Source organism: Microtus ochrogaster, chromosome 22 (assembly GCF_000317375.1).
Source record: "Microtus ochrogaster isolate Prairie Vole_2 chromosome 22, MicOch1.0, whole genome shotgun sequence".
NCBI classification, from domain to species: domain Eukaryota; kingdom Metazoa; phylum Chordata; class Mammalia; order Rodentia; family Cricetidae; genus Microtus; species Microtus ochrogaster.
In genome coordinates this window covers 27,575,423-27,602,185 of record NC_022023.1, presented here as the reverse complement: position 1 = coordinate 27,602,185, position 26,763 = coordinate 27,575,423, and the positions used below count along the sequence as shown (strand labels likewise).

The 26,763-nt window shown below is 38.8% G+C and overlaps 1 protein-coding gene across 6 annotated transcripts in view; it reads right to left on the bottom strand.

Moving 5' to 3' along the window:
- The window catches only part of Tjp1 (tight junction protein 1), a 248,825-nt gene that overhangs the window by 51,008 nt on the left and 171,054 nt on the right, over positions 1–26,763 (bottom strand). For 5 of the 6 annotated variants that reach the window (XM_005357797.3, XM_026784336.1, XM_013350220.2 and 2 more), the window contains exon 3: positions 6,305–6,361. In XM_005357797.3, coding sequence (XP_005357854.2) covers positions 6,305–6,361 — 57 coding nt within the window. Of the gene's footprint in view, positions 1–6,304; positions 6,362–23,559; positions 24,000–26,763 lie in introns of those variants that run through there. The other variant, XM_005357799.2, reaches the window with a different exon arrangement.

The following is a 26,763-nucleotide window of genomic DNA, read 5'->3' as shown; positions in this document are numbered from 1 at the left end:
GCTCTTACAGATACATATCTCAACATGGAAAACAAACACTTTACCATCATTTGTCAGCACTTAGGAATCAAATTTGTGTGTCCCTGGACTGTGGTATATTAGACTACTTGATTCTAAAACTGGTTGTTTGAACCAGGTATAGCTAGCTGTACATGTATGTGAGCCCAGCAATTGGGAGGTGGAGGTAGGTGAATCAGAAGTTCAAGGTCAGCTTGGTAAATTCAAAGCAGCCTGAGAAATAGAGGCCTTGTCTTTAAAGAAAGAAAACAAGAAATCACTGTTTGAGTTGATTACTTGAATTTCATAAAAACTGTCCAGTGAGTTCTGGTTAAGAATTAGGACAGACTATCCACATGGACTCCTGGTATTGGCATCTGCCACATGTATGCATATACACACAAATAGAAAGCTATTTAAATGATAAAAATAACTCCATAACTATTAATGAATCTGCAATTACAATGGGTTTCCCAATATATCAATTTGGCTTCCATGGCATACATATGTCTTTATGGAGTTATATTTATGTGGGGACAAGGCTGTCTTTATAATAATTATAACAACTGTCCTTATCAAGTTCCATATTGGGTATTTGTGTTTTTACTTCTGGCCATTATAAATAAGTTGCTGTGAATGTTCACATGTTACTTATTGAGTGGATATCTTATTTCATTTCTTTTAGGTCTAATTCTAAAAGTGCAATAGTTGGGTCATATGGTAGCTATATGACTAACTTCTGAGGCATTCATAAATTGTATTCTATAATGGCAGCTTCATTTTACATTAATATCAACAATGTATGAAAGTGCCAATCTTTTCCATTCTTGTCGAACTTTCTACTGTCTATCTTCTAGCTACACTAGCAGTCACGACGGGTCTTAGCTGACTACTGATGCTGAGCATCTCTTCATGTGCTTACTTACTTTTACGTATCTCTGAGAAAATGACAGACCTTTTCCTCATTTCCCATCTGAGTTATGTCTTTGTATTACTGAGTTGTAAAAGTGCAGGGAACCGACTTCAAATAAAGTCCTTATTAATATACCATTTGTTCTCTTGTTCTCTCGTCTCACTTTCTTGATGGTGTCCTTCAAATACCAACATTTCCAATTTTGACTAGGCCCAATTTGAATTGTTTTCTCTTTGTTTTGGGCTTTTGACAATATACCCAATGAAGTATTTCCTAATCTAAGGTCAGCATTTATTCTTATATTTTCTATATAAGTTCTATATAGTTCATATAGGTTCTATGATTCTAGTGACACTTGGGCCTGATTCATCTTAAGCTAATTTTGCACGTGGAGGGCAAGTTCATCACTTTATGCATGACTAAATAGTTCTACTGGAACCACCTAATAAAGACCCACAAGCCCCTGCACTGTACTGGCACTCTCATCCCAAGTTTTTCTCTTATTCAATTGTTTTCTTATATAAAAGACTTAGCAGCTTGCCTAAAGAATCCCTCCTAGTTTCCTTGCTTAAGTAATTTCACCCTCTAAAATGTTGCCATAATACTTGAACATGAAAATAGAAATGCCTAATTCATTTTCAGCATTCACTTTATTTCTCAAAGTATTATTAAAATACATGCAATTTCTAAGGAAGTGAGTCTGAAAATAAAGTTGGGTGTTATGATGGAAGAAGTACATACATCACAAAATACAACCCCCTTAAATGTAGTTAAGGTATAGCACCTTAAACTATAGATGGCATCTAAAAGTATGATGGTCTTTCTGTGACTCCAAATCTTTAAATGTGCTTGGTCTTGCCCGAAATATGTTCAAACTGTAAAATGTGCGCACATTTTCTAACAGCAAAGACAAGGAAATGATTTTAAAATATGAATTACATGTTTAAATGGTATTGAGAATGCTGAGTTAAATAGGGTGTTATAAAAATTTTCAGCCATTTTTTTAAAATTTATTTTTTATGTATACAACTTTCTGCCTCCACACGCCAGAGGAGGGCGCCAGATCTCTTTACAGATGGTTTGGAGCCATCATGTGGTTGCTGGGAATTGAACTCTAGACCTCTGGAAGGGCAGACAGTGCTCTTAACCTCTGAGCCATCTCTCCAGTCCCCAGCCATTTTTAATATAAAAATTAAATTCTTTTAACCCGTATGTGTATTGTACTCTAGGGTAATTAGACAGTGTTGCTGATCTCTTAGGAGAGGCTTTGTGAACCATTACTGATCTCACACGCACAATAAATTTTTTGTGTGTAACTAAGGAGATACAAACTGAGCAGAATTTCAACCCCTGAAGAGTATAATGCACCATGATGGGGCAGACTGCTGAGGAGTATATTTAGCTGTCACTGAAGATCACTGAGCGCAGAGACCAGTTACTTCAAGTCCTGGTCATCTAGGGAACTTTACATCCTACACTACCATAGAGATATTTGTGCCCCCTTGTCTATTGCTGGACAAATCTAATCTTTGGACCACAGCTTGCTGACACTGCCCTAAAGCAGTAGCTTTCTAGGTTTATTGCAGAGAAAGAAGATCAGCTAGGTTGTCCCTTCTGACCAAAGATTCTGATTCCTTTTGCTTAAGGTAGGCCTAACTGATTCCACAATGGCTGTATGAGTTTGCACCCCCAGCAACAGTGAAGTTTCCTTTCTCTCCACATCCTCTCTAAGATTTGTTTTAAGATTTATTGACGACAGCCATTCTAATTAGCATGAGGGGTATTTCAAAGGGTTTTAATTTCTATTTCCCTGATGGCTAGAGATATTGAACACCTTTAAAATAGTCACTAGCCATCTGTGTTTCTTTTTTTTTTTTAAACTATCTAATCAATTCATTTGCCCACTTGTCGATTGGCAATGGCATTTCCTTAGTATTTAATTTCTGCAGCTGCTAGTAAATCCTGCGTATCTGCAGCGTAGCTGGTAAGGATTTTCTTCCATTCTGTCTGCTCATCTGCTGGCTGTTCCCTTTCTGCACAGAAGCTTTAGTAGTATGTAGTTCCATCTGTTGACACTTGGGGTTAGACCTGTGCTGTTCTTCCTTATTTCAACATCTTGAAATGAATCACCTGTGTTCTCTTCTGAAACTTTTAGTGTTTTAATTTTTTATCTATTTTGAATTAATTTTTGTACAGGAAGATACAAATTTAATTTTATTCTCCTGTGGGTAGAATCCCAGTTTTACCAATACCATTTGTTGAATAAGATGTCTTTTTATTGCCTCCTTTGTCAAAAATTAAGTGGCCACATTTTTGCTGTTTTACTTCTGGGTTCTGTTTTATTCACTAATCTTTCTGTCTGTTTTTACGCCAGTATCAGGCTCTTTGTCACTGCAGCTGTCTGGTATAATTTGAAGTCATGTACTGTAATACTCCTAGCATCATTCTCACTTCTTGGGATTACTTTAGCTATCTGTGATATTTGTGGTTACATATGAACTATTGTGTTATTTTTTTTCTAAGCCTGTGACATGGGAATTTTGACAAATATTACAATATTCTATAAATTAATTTGGGTACTATTTAATAATTTTACTATTATTTTCATAATATTAATTCTAAGAACAGACCATTTCTCCATCAACTAGAATCTTCCATACTATGAAATTTTCCTTGTAGACATCTTCCATTTCCTTGGTTAGATATATTCCTAAATACTTAAGTGGGGGTTGTGGATATTTGAGTGGAACAGTTTTTCTAACTTCTTTCTCAGAGACTGGTCTGTTAATATAAAGGAAAGCTGATGTGTATGGGGTTTTTTGTTTGTTTGTTTTGTTTCTTTTTTGATTTTTTTGAGACAGTGTAGCCATCCTAGTTCTCTTGGAACTCACTTTATAGACCAGGCTGGCTTTGAACTCACAGAGATCCACCTGCCACCATTGTCCAGTCAGGATGCTGGTTTTTTAAATATTGATTTTATATCCTGCAACTTTACTGTGTTAAATTCAGAAGTTTTCTACTTGATTAAACAGGGCATTTTCAGTAAAGAATTAAGTGAGATTTAGATAATTAACTTAGAAAATTAAAATTAGTAAAATTTATAGATTTTCTGAGTTAAAATGTAAAAATGTTAGAGATAGCAATTAGCTTGACAATTTCTGATTTGCAGACCCACAGTTTGGTTTTTAATTATATAATTTATAATGAAATAAACATTTTAATGAAGAGTTAGCTATCTTAACCTTTTATTATTCACATTTTAAAAATTTTTTAAACTTCCCATGTCCTATAAAATCTAGCTTCCTACAAAACCAGTAACTGAATTTGCACAACTAACATTTTGTGTATATTTTTTCATATTTAGGCACTTTCATTTTAATTGAAATATTTAAGCTTTTTAGAGATTCTCATACATGAGTACTGCTTTTATATCATTTCTATTCTTCTCTCTTCCTCCTGCAACTCCTCCTGTGACTCTCCCATCCCTCTCAAGTTCATGACCTCTTCTTCGTTTTTACACACACATACAGGCATATGTATTTGTAAACATAGCCAAATAATCTTAACAGTGATCTTGCAAAATTGAGTACTTGTAATGGTGAAACTGACAATCAATAGAGCACTCTTTGCCTAGTTACTCATTTCTTTATAGTTAATGTAAAGAGAAAGTGGTGTGGCTAGTCAGGAAGGCCCTTGACATGCATGAGAGCCAGAGTTTGATCCTATAAAAATTAAATCTGATTTAAACATGCAACCTATTAAGCACAATTCAAACAACAGAAAGCTATATTTAAGCTTTATGAATTAAAGATACATATTATTAAAATGACTTCATCTGAAAACTAACTGACGCCTTATCACTAAGCACAGATTCCCATACTCCCGAGACAGTCAGCGACAGTAGTGAGCAGGAACATGACTTCCCCACCCAACTTGTCAACTTCTCAGGAGTAGTCTGTCAGGGTAAGGCAGATGACACAAATTTAAACATTCTCTAAGCAGGAAAGTCATCAGTAGCTCTGCTCAAAGAGAAAAGGGGTGAATTTTGGAAGACATATTTAAACAAAGCATGAATTGGTGCCATTAGCCTTACCTTATTTTTATTTCATTTTTATGTTTTTGAGATGACATATGTAGCCCTGACCATCCTAGAATTTGCTATCTAGAACAGGCTGGCCTTGAATTTAGAGATACACCTGCCTCTGCCTCCCTAGTGCTGAGATTAAAATGTGTGGCACTATGCCCAGCTAAATTTTAAGCTTGCTTGGTTTTTGTTTTGTTTTTTTTGAGTGTGTGTCTGTCTGTCTTCTGTTTGTCTGTGTATACGTGCAGAGACCAGAGGAGAATATTGGATCCTTTGGAGATAGAGTTACAGACACAGGTATGAGAAACCTAACATTGGTTTCAGGAACTAAAGTTGAGTCCTTTTGAAAAGCAGGCACTATTTCCTACTGAACCATGTTTCCAGCTCCCAGCCTCATTTTAAATTGCAAACACCAAGGTTTTACAAAACAGATTGGGTTACTCCCCATTTCTAAAGTAGAAGAAAAGTACAAGTAAAATTAAAACGTAGCCCAGCCTGATTTCAAAGCTCTTATTTCTACTGTGTTTACCAATAATTTTTTCTGGGCCATCTGCAAATGTTTAGGTTGTACATACTTCAAATGAATAGTTACCTTTCAAGACTGCCCCCCCCCAACACACATCAACCTTTTAAGATGGCCTTGAACTTCAGATCTGCCTGTGTCTATCTGCCCAGTGCCAATTTCAGATGGGGATAGAACTCAGGGCTTCATGGGTGCTAAAACTAAGCACACTATCAACTAAGCTATATACTAAACCATCTTTCAAGATTTTATTTGGAGCATAACTTGCTTTAAAACTAAACCCCAAGTCTACAAACAAGTATATACAGCCAGTTTATAATTTAACACAGGCCAGGAGGTGGAGGTACACGCCTTTAATCCCAGCACTTGGGAGGCAGAGGCAGGCGGATCTCTGTAAATTCGAGGCCAGCCTGATCTTCAAAAGCTAATTCCAGGACAGGCTCCAAAGCCACAAAGAAACCCTGCCTCAAAAAAAAAAAAAACCAACCAAACAAACAAACAAACATATCTTTTATATTTTCATTCAAAATTCTAAACAACAAATCACTTAAAATTGGAGTTAAAAATAGCAAATATACAAGAAATAACCAAAGGATATGTGAAAAAGTAATCATGCTCACTTCTGACCTAAATGAAGAATTTATTACAAATCTAATTTTAAACAAAAGAATATAGAAAAAAATTCCCCTTTCTTTTGGCTTCCTGACATCTGGCTTTCCTCTATTGTTTTCAAAGCTGCCAGTATCCTGAATTATAACACAGATTATTCACTGCAGCAGAAACTCACCCTGTGAAGCGTCACTGTGTGCTGTTCCCATATAGCTGTTTCGTCCATTGCTGTGCTCTGATAAAGGAAAAGAAAACAAAGCATTTACTTTTTCAAAAATAAAAAAAGTTTTTAATAAAGTTTTAAAAAAAGCATTCTGAAAACAACTTAGCACAATAAAATACCAAAACTCAAACTGTTAATATTAAAAATATTCTGGAAAACACTTAATAACTATGAAAGGGTTGTTTGTTTTTGTTTTAAGAGATAGAAAAGCAGACTCAGGAATTTCCTTTGTTTTAAGTTAATTTGGACAGATGCCGCTCTACATTTAATGCAAGCAGAAAGCAAGTTTGAGCTAGCTAATCAGCAACCTTATGCTTAACATCAGACAGGTTAGAGTAAAACAACAGTTTTAAAATATCTAAGTGGACATTTAAGAGTATTCTTTGTGTTGGATAAAGCAAGAGAAAGCAAAATCCCTCTGAACCTGGTATTTATAAACACATGTTCCAGGAAAACAGATTAACAACATTTGATACATTGTTTTAAAGCCACAAGCAATACTCCTCCATCCAGTTTCAGTTATATATCAAACTTACTTCCTCTAAGTTCATTTACAGCCATACAGAAGGTTTTCATGTTACACATATCACAAACACGCATCTACAAAACAGTCCCTCACCCCTGAGGACCATAAGGATCAATCCAAGTTTCAGTAGATTCTGGGCAGACCACAGAGTAGCTGAGTTTTGTCTCCCATGGAGCAGAAGATAAGTGATCTAAAAAATGCACATTAAAAATTGAAAAGCTAATTTCTTTTGAATTGGGCTAATTGCTTTTGGTGGTTTAAAGAAAAACAGTCTCTCTTAGCGCTACTTTTTAATAAACTGAAATGACTAATATGCATTTATTTCTAAAATAGATTTTTCAGAATTATCAAAATGTAAGGTGAAAGGGGAGAGTGCTATGCATGGCCTTCTCAGAACATTCCTCATCAGCTATTACAATAAATGCATCTTTCACAAGTGAGATTTGTTTCTGTTACATGTGTATCAGTAGCATCACAAGACTCCGTGCATCAAGGTGCCAGGGGACTATTTCTCTTTTCCCACAGCAATTTTAATTGAAGATTAATGCCACCTTAGAAAATGAACCCCTATAAAGAAAGCCTGCTTCCCTAAATTCAAAGCAACTAGATTGACTTTCCTCCCAAGTGAATAAGGGAGGAAAGAGAAAGGAGCTCTCTGTTCACTCCCATAGATAAGAACTGCCAAACTTACCAGCTTTTGTTTCAATCTTCCAGCCATGAGCAGCAAAACTTTCTTTTAATGATACTCCCTTGGACACAAAGCTGTTTTGTTTTAAACAAAAACTGACCAGATTTTTTAAACACACACAACCACCACCACCAACAAAAACCCTCCCCAACTCTCCTCTATCGATGTGAATCAGTGACAGTGATAAGTGGATGATTAAACATCAACAGTTCCACTAAAACACACATAATAAAACGTCTGTAGTAACTGCCAGTCTGTGCAATCTCAGCTGACATTAACAATGAGAACTGCTTGCAAAGCTCTAAACTGTTTTTTTCTGGATCCACTTTGTTAACTAGTAGCAGGACTTCCATGACTTTTTAATCCCTTCCGTATCAGTCCAAACTGTAAGTGATCTGATAACGGGTACTTTCCTTGAACTGTCTTAGGGAAAGTGTGTGGTTCTCCAAAGGGCTGTGATGATCACTTAGTTTACATCGTTAGGCAAAGCAAAGGAAAGCAGGTTACAAAATAGCTTGGGGGGGCTGGAGAAATGGCTCAGTGGTTAAGAGCATTGCCTGCTCTTCCAAAGGTCCTGAGTTCAATTCCCAGTAACCACATGGTGGCTCACAATCATCTGTAATGGGGTCTGGTACCCTCTTCTGGCCTGCAGGCATACACGCAGACTGAACATTGTATACATAATAAATAAATAAATATTTAAAAAAAAACAAAAACAAAAACAAAATAGCTTGGGTATTGTCAGATTTAATTTTGTTTAAGTCTAAGGAGGGAGAAGGCTGAAAAGATATGAAAAAGGTTCACAATGAACAGCTTAGAATAAAGGCTGTGGATATATTTCTCATTAGGTGCTTGTCTTTTTGTTCTTTGCCCACTCATAGTAAATTGGCAACATAACTTAAAACTACATTCACATTCCAATGCTACTTTAGGTTTCCAACATTTGCTTCTATAGTTGGACCTTTTGTTTTAATTCATTAAATTATTAAATTTATTAAACCTTTAATTTATTAAATTATGAAAATTATTATTGCTCTGTGTGTGTCTGTCTGTCTGCCCTTCTTCTGGATAGGCAGCTTCTGCCCCTCTCCTCTCTCCCTTCCTCTTCTCTCCTGCCATTTCCCCCTCCATAACCCACTAAATAAACTCTACACCACCACCCCCCAAAAAAGAAAATGACTTTAATGAGTGAGAACTGGATCCTTTAGAACAGGGAGAAACACTTCTGGAAAAACAGCTAAAATACAACAGCTTCTGAGGAGAAACATAAGCCAAGCTGAGAGGTTTTCTTTCACTCTAAGTCCTTGTGTGCTGTTTAATAATCATCGTCTATTACTTGTGCAAATAAACTTATGTGCAAACTCAATTTTCATGCTATAAACTTATTAATCTTTTTAAAATGAATCATCTTAAAATCTACATAAGGGCCTCTGTTAATCCACACCAGTCTCATTCTGAAAGTGTTTTAAGCTTGTAAAGAACAGGACATTAAGCCACTAAGGATGACGATTCTTCTTCTAGTATTCTCTATTAACTATTCAAGATACACAGAAAAATGAGCTAGGCTAAAAATAAGAGCAGTACCCAAACCTGTTATAAATATGAAATGAGATCCTAGTTTTCCTCACCTATAAGATCAAGGAATTAGTTCTTTTCAGGAAAGATCATCTATAAGATCAGGAAAAAGTTCTTTTCAGTTCCAAAAGTCTATTTAAATAAAGTATACTAAAGAATGGGTTACAAATTCAATAATTAGCATTAAAAGTGACTGCAATTCATGGCTCCTGTATTAGTTTTGAATACACTTCTAAGTCGGTATCAACTGACTAGAATCATAATTTCTAAAGAAAAAAAAGCTGTATTTCAGAATCTGCCAAGAGTTTGTTTGGCTTCTTTGTTCTAAGCTCCAGCTGGCAAATACACTACTCAGATCACCAAATCTGAAGGGCTTCCTGCCAACTCTAGATCCTAATTCTAGGCAGTTTCATCATCCTTTAGACCAATTACAAATGGGAGTAAGAAGGAGAGCTGAGCTGACAAGAAAGGTCATTTTCCTATTACTGAGTGTACTTATCTAGCGGCCAAAGAGGGAGAGGGTTAAACAAAGAAACAGCAAATCTCCAGACACATCATATGCGTTATGATGTAATGTTTAGAACCTTAATATCAGTAGGAAAACACTAATAAATTTTAGATAATTAAACAGTGCAAGCAGAGTTCATTCTGAAGACCATAAGTGGAAAGCAGAAAGATCAGTCAGAGGAGAATTAACATTAGGAAGGAGGTGTTGCAGAGGGGTGGGGGAGCAGTTCTGAAAGGGCAGGTAACCATTACAAATGCAGCCTCAGATAGTCTTAATTTGAGGCACCCAGGGAACCATCAGAGCAGAGACACAGGAATTGGCAGGTGAGTATACATATCTGAAGTCAAGACTGAAATCTAGAGTAGTCAAGGATCTAAGAGCCATCTACAAGACTGTAGTCCTGAAACCAATATCTAGTTTACAAAGGATTAAGATGACCCTATGGACCATAACTATTTTAGGGAAAGGAATGAAGAATCAAGAGAACTTGAGAAGTTGCCAGTGAAAATACATGAAAACCAATGGAGCTAATATAAAACATTATTTACTGTCCAGAGAACACACCAAAATACAAGAACTGAAGATCTCTCAATCTGAGATCAATATACTTCATTATCTAACATCACAAAAGATAAAATTTTCTTGAGTTTTAGAAATGTTAGATCCTAAATATTTGTCTAGAAGATCAGTGTTAAAGCACCCTAAACAGTCTCTGCATGGCTCTCAATCCTCCATTAGGAAAATCAAGTCCTACTTTTTTGGAAACAACTCTTTGATCTGAACTGGAGCTCTAAAGTTTGTTTCTGTTTTGTTTTGTGTTTTACTGTTGTTAGCTTTTTATTCTACCTAAAGTAGAAATAAGAAAAGTTCCTGGGGTGAGATTGAGTCAGGAACTAAGAAGTATAGGGACAGATCCCGGCCCTCTGAGAATTTTCAAATAAGTGTCGTGCTCTGACCACCACTCTATAGCTGCAGTACAAAGATAGGAAATAGTATATGTGTTAAAAGATAGCAGATGGCATATCCTGGTAATGATCTGAGGAAAACTGTTTAAATTCTCAAAACAGAGATGCCAAAAGGTAGTAAAAGAAGATTAATCTAAAGTTCGATGGAGTGAAGTTCTGAAAAGATTCCCAGAGCAATCAGGGATCCAACAAAATTCATAAATACAATAAAAAAAAGCAATTCATTAAATGGTAAGACTTCAAGCAGTTATTGAAATAAGCATGTAGTGACTACAGGATAAAGTTTCAATAGAAAGTAAGAAACATGAACACAACTATGTCAGAAATGTGTGAAAATACTGACAGTGGCTGTATTTCACAATTAAAAAATCATGTAGAAAAATGAAAAAGGTGCCAATTTTGTAAAAAAAAAAAATAAAAAGCAAGCATATTTATATATTTGCAGGGAAAAGGTTGGCTTTAGAATCATGTACGTAAATTTTTGTATTTGCCAAAGTGAACAAACAGATATAAATCTTATAACCCACAAAAGAACATAAGCGTTAACTTAAGCAGACAAAAGTCATTTACCAGTTAGAAGCCAGGACAGAGTTATCCTTATACATGGGCACAGAAGTTGGAAAAAACTCTTAGGTACTGGTTAAGATTCTTTCTTGCCCTAGAAGCTAAGCAAAGAGGCGTATCCAATTTAAAAATTAACTTACATACACCATGATCTCTTTTTAGTTCAATGTACTGCTAGAAATACTTCAAAATAAAGTATCTTGATAGAAGTTATAATGGAATTACAAAAGCAAATCAAATATAATTTGCCCACTTGTCTATCTTTTTTTTTTAAAAAAGATAAGCATTGGAACAATTAATTAATTACAGTACTCTGGAAACTGGTACTGGCAAGGGACTAAATGTTTATTCTGTCTTCCATATACAAACAGTAACACTGGGTAACCGAACAGTACATGAAAGGAAGTTTTCCTTAGATACTCCAGCTAATAAATCACAAAAGAATAAAATTTAAACACCATCATTTGGTGACACCTGGTGCATTAAGAAATCTAAGCAATGCTTTTGTTCAAGTCCATGGACGGCCTGGCCCTTTCTAAATGGAGACAGGAGGAATGAATGGGGGAGACACAGGAGGAGGACGGAAAATAAATGAAAAAATACTAATTAAAAAAAAAAAAGAAATCTAGGTCTGGAGAGGTGGCTCAGAGGTTAAGAGCACTGACTGTTCTTCCAGAGGTCCTGAGTTCAATTCCCAGCAACCACATGGTGGCTCACAACCATCTGTAATGAGATCTGGTGCTCTCTACTGGCCTATAGGATATATGTAGGCAGAATACTACATACATAATAAATAAATCTTTAAAAAAAAGAAATCTAGGCAATCAAGCACTTATCAATTATAAAGCCGGGTGTAGTGGTCTATGCTTATGATCTCAGCTCTTAATTAAGGGAAGGCATGAGGAACAAGGCAACTACAGGTACACCAAGAGTTTAAGACTAGTCTGGGCTCCAAAAGATCATGTGGAAGGTGGGGGGTATGGAGGGAAAGATCTTATAAAAACAAATAAACAAAAGTTATGTGATAATGGGTTCATTAATTGGTATCTGTACTGAAATCAGAACATGGAAGATTCACCATAATTTCCATTTGAAGTGTTTTTCACTTAAAAAAAGAAAGACAACTTGAAGGATCGGGAAATCATTAATCTGAGAAGACCCAAACCAAGAATGCCCCTACCATGACCCAGCTGCACTAAGAAAAATTCCTTCAGCAGCTGCCTTCTTTTCCAGAAAAGAAAAAGTATAGGGAATCTTAGAGATAAGCAAACATCTTACAGGAGCATTTTAAAAGATCGTCTAATACAAGCAAGTATGTAACTATGTAAAGCAGTTAACTCTTTATAAAATAGCAGACAATTAGGTCTGAGTTCTAAGTGGGGAAAGATGTATAGGATCTTGACATTCCTGAGTTCTGACCTCATTTCTGAGCTCAGGACAAATCTCTTGAGGAAAAAAGAAACTAATGCTGGATGACTGAGGGATGGATGTGGGAAACATCCCAGGTAAAAGAAGCAGTCTAATCAAAAGCCAATCCCTGGCAGGACATCTGAATTTATTATGTACTATGAGACTGTATTAAGTTCTGCAAATAACCAGGCACAATCAAATAAGACCAAGCTTCTATCAGAGCTTACATGCTAGTGGGAGATACAGATGACCCAAACACTTCCTGCCTTGATTATAATCATGGGCTTAAATAAGCACTACTAAGAAAGAAAACCAGTGTCCTGGGAGGAACAAAGAGAAACCTGGCAGAAAGTATACATAGCAGAACTGAAAGGGGGCTGGAAGAGATGGGAAAACCAGAGCTAAGGTAGTCTTTAGAAGGCTACTATAGTACTCCAAAGAGAATTAGTGTGTATGTTTCATATGTGGAGGGGAAAGATAGTAAATGGTAGAAAATACAGATAGAATTACAAGACAAGATCAGAGGTGCTCAGCTGATAAAAACTGAAAAACTTGCTAATCAATCACTCACCACTAAGGGAATATCCAAACTGAGTCATATCCACTGGATTTATAATGCACTTCAAAGCCTCTCTATTGCCTAATCCAAACTAGGCTGTAGCTCTCTTTTTTTGTTTCGTTTTTTGTTTTTGTTTTTCAAGACAGGGTTTCTCTGTAGCTTTGAAGCCTGTCCTGGAGTTAGCTCTTATAAACCAGGCTGACCTCGAACTCAAAGAGATTGGCCTGCTTCTGCCTCCCGAGTGCTGGGATTAAAGGTGTGCGCACCCCGCTAGGCTATAGCTCTTAACGTTAACATAAGACAGTTTTCCTAGGTATCTCAAAAGCCCAAGCACCTCCTCTTACACTAAAAAATAACTTACCGAATTGAGCCCACTTATCTACAGAATGAACTTTATACATAAACAAGATCAACCATAATACCTACGTGCCTTTCTCCAATATTAAAATGCACTTCTGATATTTTAAAAAGATGTGTCAATCCTGGTAACTTATTATGCGTTAGGTTCCCTGTTGAGTATAAAATTACCTTGAGCTGGGGACTGTTTTCTACTCCTTCCTTTTAAATGGGTGAGACAGTAGCTAATGGTAGATAGATCCCCCAAAATCCAAAACCTAGACCCTAAACTCAGTGAGTGAAAGAACCTTAAGCTTATTCAATGACCATATTTTTTATGTCCTTATCTTACTGGACTTCTTGCAGTAGAGAATCTGGCCTGCTACTTACATGAGTATCCACTTTCTAATTCATTTATGTAAATTTGCTTAATGTATTTTTATATATTAGTACTCTTTCACAATAAAAAGATAAAAAATTAGTTGGCATTTTAAGTCAAGGCATGTATGACAAAATCCAGATTTATAGCCTGTTCTGAAAAACTGGAAGATCTGGCTTGTCTGATCCCAGGAAAGAAACCAGCTGGAGCTTCCTTCACTGCAGCTTGCTTCCAACCAATATAGTACCAATGCTTACAGCTTTACGACTGCTGCTCCTTGTCCAGTCTAAGACTCACCTGACTCATACTAAAGCTCATCTGATGCTCATTTAGAACACAGGAGCATTTAAATGGACACATATTTGAGTTATAATCAGATGTATGAACTATAGCAAATGAATTAGCCTTGGATCCTTCACCTGTAAAAGAAAATAGTAATATCTAACAGAATTGTAAAGATCAAATAGCATAGCTATGAAACACTAAGCTCAGTATCTGTGAGTCAGCATTCAACATAAATGTAGAACCTATTTTCAATGCCCACTCATTTCCAATTTTATGGACAATATAGTATCAGTATAGTACAGTGCATTTTGTTTGATTAAATAGTCCAGTATAACAAAAACAAACAAACAAATTATTGAGTAAGTGTTCTTTTTTTTTTTTTTAAATCACCATCTCTTTGATATATTATTTTGCTAAGGTTAGTGGGGATACAGTCAAAAGCTGCTGGAGACCAAGAGAAAGGGGAATAGTTATATATTTTGTTGGAATTGTGAATTAATAAATCTATTATGGGAAATAATTTGAATATTCCTCCCAATTTGACAAAAAATACTATATGATTCATCTTTCTACTCATGGATATATACCCTAAAGACATTAAGACACCAAAACACTTCCATGTACTGCCTTGTTTGTCGCAGCATACTTCACAGTATTTAAATATGAACTCACCCTAGATGTCCACAAACAGATGTAAGGATAAAGAAAATGTGGCATATATATATATACATTGAGTAAGTGTTCTAAAGTTCTTTTCAAACTGATACTACTGGAAAAAATTTACATTTTGAATGACAGATCTGTTTTTACATGCTTTTTTGTCTAAAATACATATTATCTCTTGATTGGAAATTTCAATGGTCTTACCAGAGTCAAGTAAATATGGATTTAGGATTTAATCATAAAATATTCTCAAAATTAAAACTAACCAAAGCAGCTTTCACAACTGTTGGAACTCTAATAGCTGAATAATTTGTTCCGATAATTCTTTTTGCACAATATTCAACCAGTATAAAACTACAACTTAACCTACTCTTCTCCCTCCAAAGTCAATAAGGCAAGAAGTTTCCCTACAACAAAAGGCTATGAAGGGCAGGCTAGTGAAACAGTCTTGGAATCCCTGCACTCAGGAGGCTGAAGTAGAACTGAGTTCAAAATCAGTCTGGGTCACATAACAAGTGTGAGGTCAGCCTAGGCAGATCAAGTAGTCCAAGACAGTCTGGAACTACATACACAGATGAGGATGACCTGAGTCCTCAGGCCTCACCTTCCCAGAGTTGGGGTTAGAGGCATGCATGTCCACACACACTTTATGCATCACTAGGGACTGACACTGGGCCTTGTGTGTGCTACACAAGCAAGCACTTTACCAACAGAGTGATACCCAGTCCAAAATTCTTTGTTTTTTACACAATGAATTGCAAGGTTTTGTTTTGTTTTGGTTTTGGTTTTTCGAGACAGGGTTTCTCTGTGGCTTTGGAGCCTGTCCTGGAACTAGCTCTTGTAGACCAGGTTGGTCTCGAACTCACAGAGATCCGCCTGCCTCTGCCTCCCAAGTTGAATTGCAAGTTTTAAAACTGAAGCCAGGTGGCGGTGGTGCACACCTTTAATCCTAACAATCAGGAGGCAGAGGCAGGCAAGTCTCTCAGTTCAAGGCTAGCCTGGTCTACAGAGCTAGTTCCAAGGCAGTTAGGGTTACAAATGAACAAAAAGATTTAATTAGGGGGCCTGGAGAGAGGGCTCAGCTGTTAAGAACACTGCTGCTCTTCCAGAGGACCTGGGTTCAATTCCCAGCACCAGCAGGGCAGCTCACAACTGTCTAACTCCAAATCCCCGAGGATCCAACACCTTTCAACAAACATACATGTAGGCAAAACATTAATGCAAATAAAAATTAAATGAATGAGTTCTCAGTAGTCATCATTGTCCGCTATGTTCAGCAAGTCCTGTTTTATCCCATGTTTTTTCAGACCCAGGCCAGCTGGCCTTGGTGAATTCCCGAAAGAACATCCCCATTGTCTCAGTGTGTGGGTGTACCCCTCGCGGTCCTGAGTTCCTTGCTCGTGCTCCCCCTCCTTCTGCTCCTGATTTGGACCTTGAGATTTCTGTCTGGTGCTCCAATGTGGGTCTCTGTCTCCTTTCATCGCCTGATGAAGGTTAATATTTAGGAGGATGCCTATATGTTTGTCTTTGGATTCACCTTCTTATTTAGCTTCTCTAGGATCGCGAATTATAAGCTCACTGTCCTTTATTCATGGCTAGAAACCAAATATGAGTGAGTACATCCCATGTTCCTCTTTTTGGGTCTGGCTTACCTCACTCAGGATAGTGTTTTCTATTTCCATCCATTTGTACGCAAACTTCAAGAACTCAAGAACAATGGCAATGGGTTTTTGATCCTACTGCACGTACTGGCTTTGTGGGATCCTAGGCATTTTGGATGCTCAACTTACTAAACCTGGATGGAGGTGGGCGGTCCTTGGACTTCCCACAGGTCAGGGAACCCTGATTGCTCTTCAAGCTGATGAGGGAGGGGGACTTGATCGGGAGAGGGGGAGGGAAATGGGAGGCAGGGGTGGGGAGGAGGCAGAAACCCTTAATAAATAAATTTAATAAAAAAATTAAATGAATGTGTAAAAATTTTGAGAAGAGATTTAAATTATAAATTTAATATATATTCCAGTCATTTGAAATTGTTCTAAAAGCTGATTTGGTAGCTCACACCAATAACACCAGTAACTAAATTCAGGGCTGATCTCAGCTACACAATGAGATCGATCCCAGTTTGATGAAAACTCACCTCAAAACAGTAATAATAACAAAAACTTTTTTATACTAGCACCAATATCAAAAAACTCCTAAAAGAAGAAATGGAGTTTTTTATTTTATTTTTGTCTGAGACAGGGTCTCTCCGTGCAGCTCTGGCTGTCCCCAACTCACTCTGTAGACCAGGATGGCCTTCAACTCACAAAGATCCACCTGCCTCTACCTCCTGTGTGCTGGGATTAAAGATGTGCACCTGGCTGAAAATAGAATTTTTTTTATCTTGGGAAAGTACTCCATTTTAAAAATTAAAAAACAAAAGAATTCAGAAAATTAAAACAAATTCATTGCCGGGTGATGTTGGCACACGCCTTTAATCCCAGCACTCGGGAGGCAGAAGCAGGCTGATCTCTCTGAGTTCAAGACCAGCCTGGTCTACAGAGCTAGTTCCAGGACAGGCTCCAAAGCCACAGAGAAACCCTCGAAAAACCAAAATAAAGTAAAATAAAATAAAACAAATTTATTGAAACTTTTGTTCCTAATTACTATTCACAGAAAATATTCTTTACTTTGACCTTCTTTGCGTGAACGGCAAACCTGAATGAATTTATCTGTCAGCCAACTGACGTCTTAGTATGCTGCCAACACAAAACACCTTGTTCTGACACATAACTAAAATGCACCCGTGGTAAAATCTAATAACATGTTATCTTTCAATGTACCCCAAAGTTAAGATTTACTACGACAATGCCGGGCGATGGTGGCGCATGCCTTTAATCCCAGCACTCGGGAGGCAGAGGCAGGCGGAGACCTGGGAATTCGGAGACCAGCCTGGTCTACAGAGCTAGTTCCAGGACAGGCTCCAAAGCCACAGAGAAACCCTGTCTCGAAAAACCAAAAAAAAAAAAAAAAAAAAAAAAAAAAAAAAAAAGAAAAAAAGATAAAGATTTACCACGACATACTACAAATACAACAGCTTTGGGCCTATTTATACCACCAATAGTATAGTCCATGGTAAAAAAAAATTGGCACCACTAGCTTTATAGTGAACTGTACAGCCAATCATTCAGAATCCAATTATTTTTTCCATTCTTGGGTTATAAGATGAAACGCCTTTCATACCTACCCAAGTTTCTCACTCATTATTAAGAATTTATCTGCTTAAAAAGAAATGGAATAGTTGACCCATAAAGAAGCAACCTGAAGCCACTCTTCTCTGTAATAAATAAATTAAGCAGCACACTAGGTCAAAGACAGCAAAAGGTCTTTGCCTTACAAAGGAAATGCTACTCAGAAACAGAGCTATCTAGTCTAAGACTGAAACTTGGTAAAATATCCTAAGGTCTTTCTACCAGATTAAATGTTGCCAAATTTACAAGATGGTCTTTTGTTTGTTATTGACATTGTCTTTCAAAGCTTGGAATTGAAAACAAATTCCAGTCAAATATTTCAGGAATATTATTCTAAATAAAAGCCATCTTTTAATTTTAAATGCCATTTGATAAAAACTCTGCTGCCCCCACCTCCCTAACCCCAAGTTTGTCATCCATAATTAGGTGGTTCATTGGGGACTTGTAGTGAGGGTGAAGGCAAGCTTTGAATTTAAACCTGGATTCTTTGCTTTTCAGAAGACTGAATTATTAACACATCAGAGCTAGATCAAGAAAAAAAAACCTGTATCTCCTAAATGTTCATCGAAACTATGATTTTAAAAGACACCCCCGGATGGTAGTGGCACAAGCCTTTAATCCCAGCACTCGGGAGGCAGAGGCAGGTGATCTCTGTGAGTTCGAAGCCAGCCTGGTCTACAAGAGCTAGTTCCAGGACAGGCCCCAAAGCTACAGAGAAACTCTGTCTTGAAAAACCAAAAAGACACCCAACCAAAAAGATTAAAAATAAAGTTTAAAAAAAATACATTTCCATGACAGCACAGTGATCTTATTCATTATTCCTAACAATTGCACTGAATTTACATCAGGTCTCAAAATAGAAAAGGATTAAAGAGCAGGTAGGTCAGAGGCAGAATCCCAATTGTAGAATTAAAAAAAAGTGAAACTACTGTAATTTTCCCCTCTAAGCAAACAAGAAACAGTACTATAAATACCCATCATAGCCCTAAAAGCCACAGACTGGTTCATGCTCCGAACTATTGTGAGTAAGGCCAATACTAACCATCACAGCAAGCAACAGGCAGCATTAAGTCTCCCTCAAACCCAAAATAAAAGTTCACTTTACAAGCTCCTACCATGAAAACATGTATTGGGGAAAATGGCACTGTATCAATAAGTTATGAAGCTACATAATGTAGTGACTACCAGCCAATTTACATGAATTAGAGCTTTAATGAATGGCATCTAAAATGCTGAAAACACCTACATACTTAAAAGTCTGGTGAACACTATTGTACAAACTGAATAAGGAAGAGGGAGTAATCATTAGAACAAAAAACATAAATGGTAGCAGACTCAATAAAGTCAAAATATTAAGCCTTAACTGAGGTTGTACTTTACTCCTGAAGTATATGAAGCAAATACTCATCAGTTAAGTACCAAATTAAAATTTATAGTTCCTCAACAAACAATCCTTATCCATAAAGACTGATGTAATAAGTTTTGCATATTAGCTTACTTATTTTCTGCAGTTAAGTTTCTTTTTGCCTTTTTTTTTTTTTCATTTTTCGAGACAGGGTTTCTCTGTGGCTTTCCAGTTAAGTTTCAGAAATGTTCAGCTATTGAAAAACCTCACTGTGCCTCACTTGATATAGATTCCTGAGAAACCTCACAAAAAACAGAGCAATGGTTTCTACCCATGTACATTATTTCAGACATAGCCACTAGGAAAAAGAAAACTGCTTCTCAGACACAAACATTTCATTACACAGAACAAGACAGCCAAGGAGGGCACAAGAATTTTTACTGTTTCCTCCAAAGTGATACAACTTGAAATTCCAGAAGCCATTCAACTTCCTTTAGTAGCTTTCTGTGGGTCACTCAACAAAAATGCTCCTAATAATTACTAATACTATTTTCTTATCTAATTAAGCAATTATTTGATAAGGCAGGGAACCAGCACCAAATTTGTTTTCAACTTTCAAGTAACTTATCAAGTACACTAGTAAGCAAAATTCATTGCAGATCAGATGCACATCATACACATACAGAGCCCTTTCCTTTATTTACTTAATACCATGCACAGAGAACCCCTTTTCAAACATTCATGTTTGTAGTGTATGTGTGTGCACCCATGCGTAAGAACACGCTTATGACTCCCTAGGCGTGTTTCCTAGTGTTTGTCACTTAGGAGGGCAGGGAAGGAAGGAAGGATGGCTTAGTGAGTAAGGGCACTTGCGACTCACTGGTTGGATGAGTGCACTCCCATCAGACACCCACAACAGAGGACAATTACAACAGAGTCACCTACATTTTCTTGTAGTTGCATATATGAAGCAGAAAAGAAACATTTTTACAAGAAGATACCGGTCTTTGTAGTTTTATTTACTGAATAATGGATCCTTTCCCAATAATCTATACTTACTTTGACAAACAGTCACAGTTTTCCTTTTCGCTGGGCCACGTGTGCCTAGGCAAACTATTTCCACTTCATAGCATTATTGTGTGAACTAAATGAATTACCCACACAAAACAATCCTTGTGCATATTAAAAGTTGATCGCAATCACTATTATTTATCTATTTATTAATTATTTACTTATGTCTGGTTGTGTGGCTCCATTCTCCTATTCTTGAAATAATAACCTAGTTTAAATTACTCTGAATTGCCGAGCGATGGTGGCGCACGCCTTTAATCCCAGCACTCGGGAGGCAGAGGCAGGCGGATCTCTGTGAGTTCGAGACCAGCCTGGTCTACAGAGCTAGTTCCTGGACAGGCTCCAAAGCCACAGAGAAACCCTGTCTCGAAAAAAACTAAATAAATAAATAAATAACTCTGAATTCATAAGCAATTAGATTTTCTGAACGGATTTTCTCCTTTCATTTATGTGCTAAGATAAATATCTTGTCAAGCTATCATGGTTCCTGTAATACCACACTGGAACTCTCTTTGGAAATGCACTGCACTTAAACATCAATTCAAGGACCACAGGGAAGTTCTGCCTCTCTTCACCCAGAGTTTGATGGCACTGTCTTGGATTAGATTTCCTTCACCCTGACCCATTATTTGTTGTATTTATACTTTTTTTTCTCTCTCTCTCTTTCTTTTGGTTTTTCAAGGGTTTCTCTGTAGCATTGAAGCCTGTCCTGAAAATCGCTCTGTAGACCAGGGTGGCCTTGAACTCATAGAGATCCGCCTGCCTCTGCTAAAAGTAAAGGCGTCACTGCCTGGCATTGTTGTATTTAATCTTGGTTTTTTTTTTGTTTTGTTTTGTTTTGGTTTTTCGAGACAGGGTTTCTCTGTGGTTTTGGAGCCTGTCCTGGAACTAGCTCTTGTAGACCAGGCTGGTCTTGAACTCACAGAGATCCGCCTGCCTCTGCCTCCTGAGTGCTGGGATTAAAGGCGTGCGCCACCACCGCCAGGCTGTTGTATTTATTCTTAAGTAGAGGCTTTGGAGGAAGATTTTTAATGGTACTTTCAAGTGAACTCTTTGACATAGCACTTTCGTTTTTAAGAATCTGTCATATAGTAGTAAGTGTACAGACACAGAAATGTAAGTACAATTATATAGTGCAATAACATTGTAATAACAATCTCCTGGAAACAAGCCAAACATCTCCTCAAAAAGGCAATGATGACCTGAGCAGCGAGAGGAAAACTACTGAACCATTACAAAAATACAGAATCAAAAGGATTGGCTTAGACACAAGTTCTACAACTGTTGTGCTAAAAACAGAAAAGCAAGCTGCGAACTTAGCGTCTGTACAATTTCTAACGGGGGTAGGAGAAACAAAAGCACCCTATGTAAAGCACTGGCAGAGATGGGCTCTTAAGCATTTTTGATTCTCTGAGAACAGTAAATGTGACTTAGGGAAACAACTGATTAGCACTGCATTTACCTGCTTGTTTATGGTGGGTCTAGTTTTAAAAAAACTTCACAGCACTTGGGAGGCAGAGGCACGCGGATCTCTGTGAGTTCGAGACCAGCCTGGTCTACAGAGCTAGTTCCAGGACAGGCTCCAAAGCCACAGAGAAACCCTGCCTCGAAAAACAAAAAACAAAACAAAACAAAACAAAAAAAACTTCAAAGTGCATCCCAAATACAGCAACCAAGAAAATAACCCTTTAACTCCCTGTTAAGTGTGCAAATACCTAACTAGAGAGGTTTTGCTGTTTCATAAAAATCTCAAAATCGTAACTTACGTGTAAAAACACACTTTCTAAATCACCTTGCCACAGCAAGGGATTGGAAACACTTCTCTTGTAATAACACTTTTCAAGTGTGTTGTATTGAATAACAAGTACCAGGGCTCACACTTCGAAACAAAGTGACATTCTGGGTAAAATGGCAACAAAGCCTTTCTTCCCAGGAAAGGAAGTCCCAGGCAGGGAAATAACATGTTTTACGTCTTATAAGTAACAAAATGTTGCACGGATTCTAGTTTGTGGCCCCAGTCATAGGTTGAGATCCTTCACCAATGTACGTTCAAAAAAATACAGACTACATTATTCCTAAAGGAAGAATACTCCATTCCTTAAAACAATCTAGTCACTACTAACGTAACCGCTAACTAATGCCAGGCAAAAGACAAGGTCCTGTTAAGAATTCAGACACTTCCTTCATCTGCTCCCAACGGTTAAGTATTTCAAACAGAAAAATACACAAAATCACCACCTGTTTTAAGCAGTAGGAGTAATAGATTTTTTTTAAAGGGAGATTTTTTTTCACTCGTCAGATTTTGTACTCCTGTCATTGTTTGAAAGCAAGCACTTTAGGATGTTTTAAAAAAAAAAAACCAAAGTATACAAAAAAGGGGGGAGTCTACTTTTAAAAAAAATTTTAGCTTAATGTAGCACTTAATAATAAAACATGTGTCAAGAAACACGCTTCAAAACACACGGGAAGATGAATCGGAAAGTTGTTTTCTGCAGAATTCACCGGATATTTTGTTGTCGTCGTCGTTTGAGTTCATCTTACTGTCCATGTGTAAGGACACTTTGTGATACTTTTGAAGTTGAAATCAAAGTGCTAAGAACTCTCCTTCTTCTGTTGCCTCGCATAAATAATAAACCTCAAAATAAACCTTAGCTACTCTCGAGCTGAGTGTTTTGCTGTCTCAAAGCTTTATCGCTGCCATTGCGCATACCGCAGCGGGTGACATCAGATCGAAACTACAGGGTTTCGCCGGGTACCAACCACTCCTCCGGAGACAAACCCCGGCTACCCACCCGCCTGTTGCAGGTGACACCCCCGGTCTCCGCGGACACGCTCTCGGGGACCTGAGAATCCTCACCCGGGGCGACTTTCCAGGCGCGAGACCTGTTGCACGTCGCCTCCCGACGCGAGCAGGAGCCAGGCACCCGCAGCCGTGCACCTGCCCGGGCGGCAGGCGCGCCCCCAGCCCGCCCTCGTCCCCTCCCTCCCCGCCCCGCCACCATCGCCCCCGGCTGCCGCCCGCGGGGAGGGCGGGGCGAGGTCCCCCGCCGGTCTCCCCCGTCCCCCACCGCCCCTCCCGCAGCCCCTGCCGGCCGTGAGCCCTCACCTTAGCGGCCGCGGCCCTGGCGGACATCTTGTCTCTCTCGGCGCCGCGCGAGGCTCCTCGGACCCGAAACTCCGCGCCGCCGGCCCGCCCGCCCGCTCCTCACGCCACCGTCCGCACAAACATCTCCCGGGGACGAGCGGGGCAGGGGCGGGGGCGGCCGGAAAGGCCCGGCCCACGGGGAGGGGATTCAAGTGGGACAAAAGTCCGGGAAGCGTCCGCCCCGCCCGGGCTTCTCCGCGGGGCACACCCGGCCGCCGGCTCGGCCTCCGCCGTCCTCGGCCCGCTCGCCTCTCCGCAGCACCGGGACCCCCGGCTGTCCCCTCCGCCCTCGGGCGTCTCTTCGGAAGCTTGCTCCCGCACCTAACTTCCCCGGAACGCGCGGCCGCCAAGAGACGTGCCGTCGGCGGGCAGAGCCGTCGCGGGCAACTCAACCAGCCACGCAAAACCTGCCGGACAGGGCCACTGAGCATGCCCGGCCGGCGGGGGCGGGGCCTCGGCGGGGGCGGGGCCAGGCCGGGTCCGCCCCCTCCCCCCCCGCGCGGAAGGAAAAGCTCTGCTCTCCAAGTAACTTGCTAGGCGGTTTCCGCTGCCGCGCGAGTCATCCTGTTTGTTTTTTATCAAAGATCCGGCAGAATTCGCCCCCAAGAACCCCAAACCCCTGCGTATCAAATCTTTTCGACTCCCTAAGGAGACCTGTCTACTCTCTCCTCAGCCAGCCACCCCGGGTCAGTTCCCACGCAGGAGTGTGGCAGGAAAGGCGGGCCTGGCCAATACCTGACTGTGATTTCCTCAACCTCGCAAGTAACAATGGTCACAACTGTCACCACGTGTCTGAGCATTGTTACCCTATTGAAGGGAGATGTGTTTTTGTTTAAAGCACACGAAAAGTGCTCTAGCAGGCTCAGAACAAGCCAACTGCCTTTAAACCAAGTTACAGATATGGCGCTGAGGGGAACAAGCATCTAGTGATAATCCCAGCCACTTCTGCCTCCCTAGACATTTTGGGCTATCAAGATTGCTGAAATTCCTGGCCCCTGAAGAGCGAGAAGAGGCTGCCTGCCTTTCTAAACCACGTCCTCCAGCTCAAGCTGGACAGAAATGGATGTAAATACACACGGAACTCACCATCCAGTTCTGTCCACCACTGGGCAAACTTAAGCCAACTGCTTTGATGAACAAGAAAAATAGGTAGAAAAACCACTTCAAGCTTCATCAGTTTACACTCTGCATACTGCAAAGCTCTTCATAAATGTCATAAAATTTAGTAATATGAAATGACATCTTTAAGTACCTACTATAATGCTATAATAGCCACGCAAGATGGTGGAGCATAAACATCGGGTTTTAAACAATAGCTTTTAGAATTTAGAATTAAATTTTTAGAGTTTAGACAAAATTAAACTTAATTCTAACTAGGAAATATCCGTATATGACACAAAAACACCAATTAAGGTTTCAAAGTCACGTATTTTCCAACTCTAAGCTAGTTGAATTAGAAAAAGAACATTTTGCAACCAAACGCTATTTCTTGCCATGCATGAAAACAGTTAAAATTCGTTTTTTGTTTTAGTTGTATTGTATGTGATTGTTTCAAAGGCAAGGTGCTTTGTGTTCTCTAGGGTGATTAAATTTTTCCTATGAGAAAACAGCATTATAAAAAGCTAAGGTGTGGCCGGGCGGTGGTGGCACACCCCTTTAATCCCAGCACTCGGGAGGTAGAGGCGGGCGGATCTACAAGAACTAGTTCCAGGCCAGACTCAAAAGCTACAGAGAAACCCTGTCTCGAACCCCTCCCCCACCAAAAAAAGCTAAGGTATGCTGTATTTTAGAAAGTGGCTATTGAAGGTCCTTCACAGTTTAACATCGAACATTCTGCAGACGGACCTGCCTGGAGGCAGCTGGGGTGTTTTATGCGTATACTCTTCCCTTTTTCTCATTGGTCAATTGTTATCAAGTCTCCCACTATGTAAAGTAAATGTTAGATCTCTGCATGTATTTGTCTCAAACCCAATATGTCTGGTAGATCTTACCTTCGCCATGGCTTTAAAAAAAAATCAAATCAAATAAAAAAAAATTCCAATGGTATTTCGAATAACTAAGTTAAATTATCTAAATTGAACTATATGTTAGACCAAGTAAATTGAAAAGATATTATTCATACCTAAACCAAACTATATTTGTGTATCTTCTCAAAATAGCAGGGGAAGTTCCCATCATTTATATAAATGAAGGTGCCATAATGACACATATTAATTTGTATGCTAATAAAATAAATAAAAGTATCATTTTAAAGAAAAACACTGTTGTCGGGAATCTAGCTCCGCCCTAAAGTTTATCTCGGGGAAAGTGGTTCAATATGACGTGGAAAGCATATAGCATAATCTCAAAGACACACCCGAAACTTTAACAAGAGTCTATTCACTAAACACCAAAAAAGGTTTTCAAATTATACCACGGCATTAATGATTACAGACAGATGTGGCTACATTGCCTTGGGTTTAAATCAAAAGGGAAAAAAATGCAAGTAAGTTAGAGAAGCTCATTTAGAGTTACAAGAAAGTTCAACCAAGAGTTTCTCTTTGTGCACAGATTTCTTTCTGATCTGATGCAAAGGAACAGGAAACTAAAAGCCACAACACTCAGAAGCACAACTTCCTGTGGGATTTCTGGTGTCTGCGGTCAGAATTCAAGAAGCAGAAAGCATACAAAGTCTTTAGAAATCTTAGAATTGCTTAGTAAAACAGCCTTGACTCGGTGAGCTGTATCTACACATATATTTTACGTTTATTTTTGTTGCCATTGTAAAAACAAAACAAGAAACAACAACAATCGCTAAAAAAGCTTATTAAGTTGCTTTTGGTGAGAGCTGTATGTTGACTCCTGGAAAGGGAAGAGGAAATGTTAGGCACCATAAGGCGCTCTTGATAACGCAACAGAAGAGAGTGTATATAAAAAACACTATTAACAGTTGGGTACCGTCACTCAATGTATTGACTGAACCACATCACTAAAGAGTCTGTGAATGGCTACTCTCCAGTGCACAGACCACGCTTGTGTCCTATCCCCCCGCTACTCTCCAGTGCACAGATGACATTTGTGTCCTATCCCCCCAGCTACTCTCCAGTGCACAGATAATCCTTGTGTCCTATCCCCCCTGCTATTCCCCAGTGCACAGATAATCCTTGTGTCCTATCCCCGCCAGCT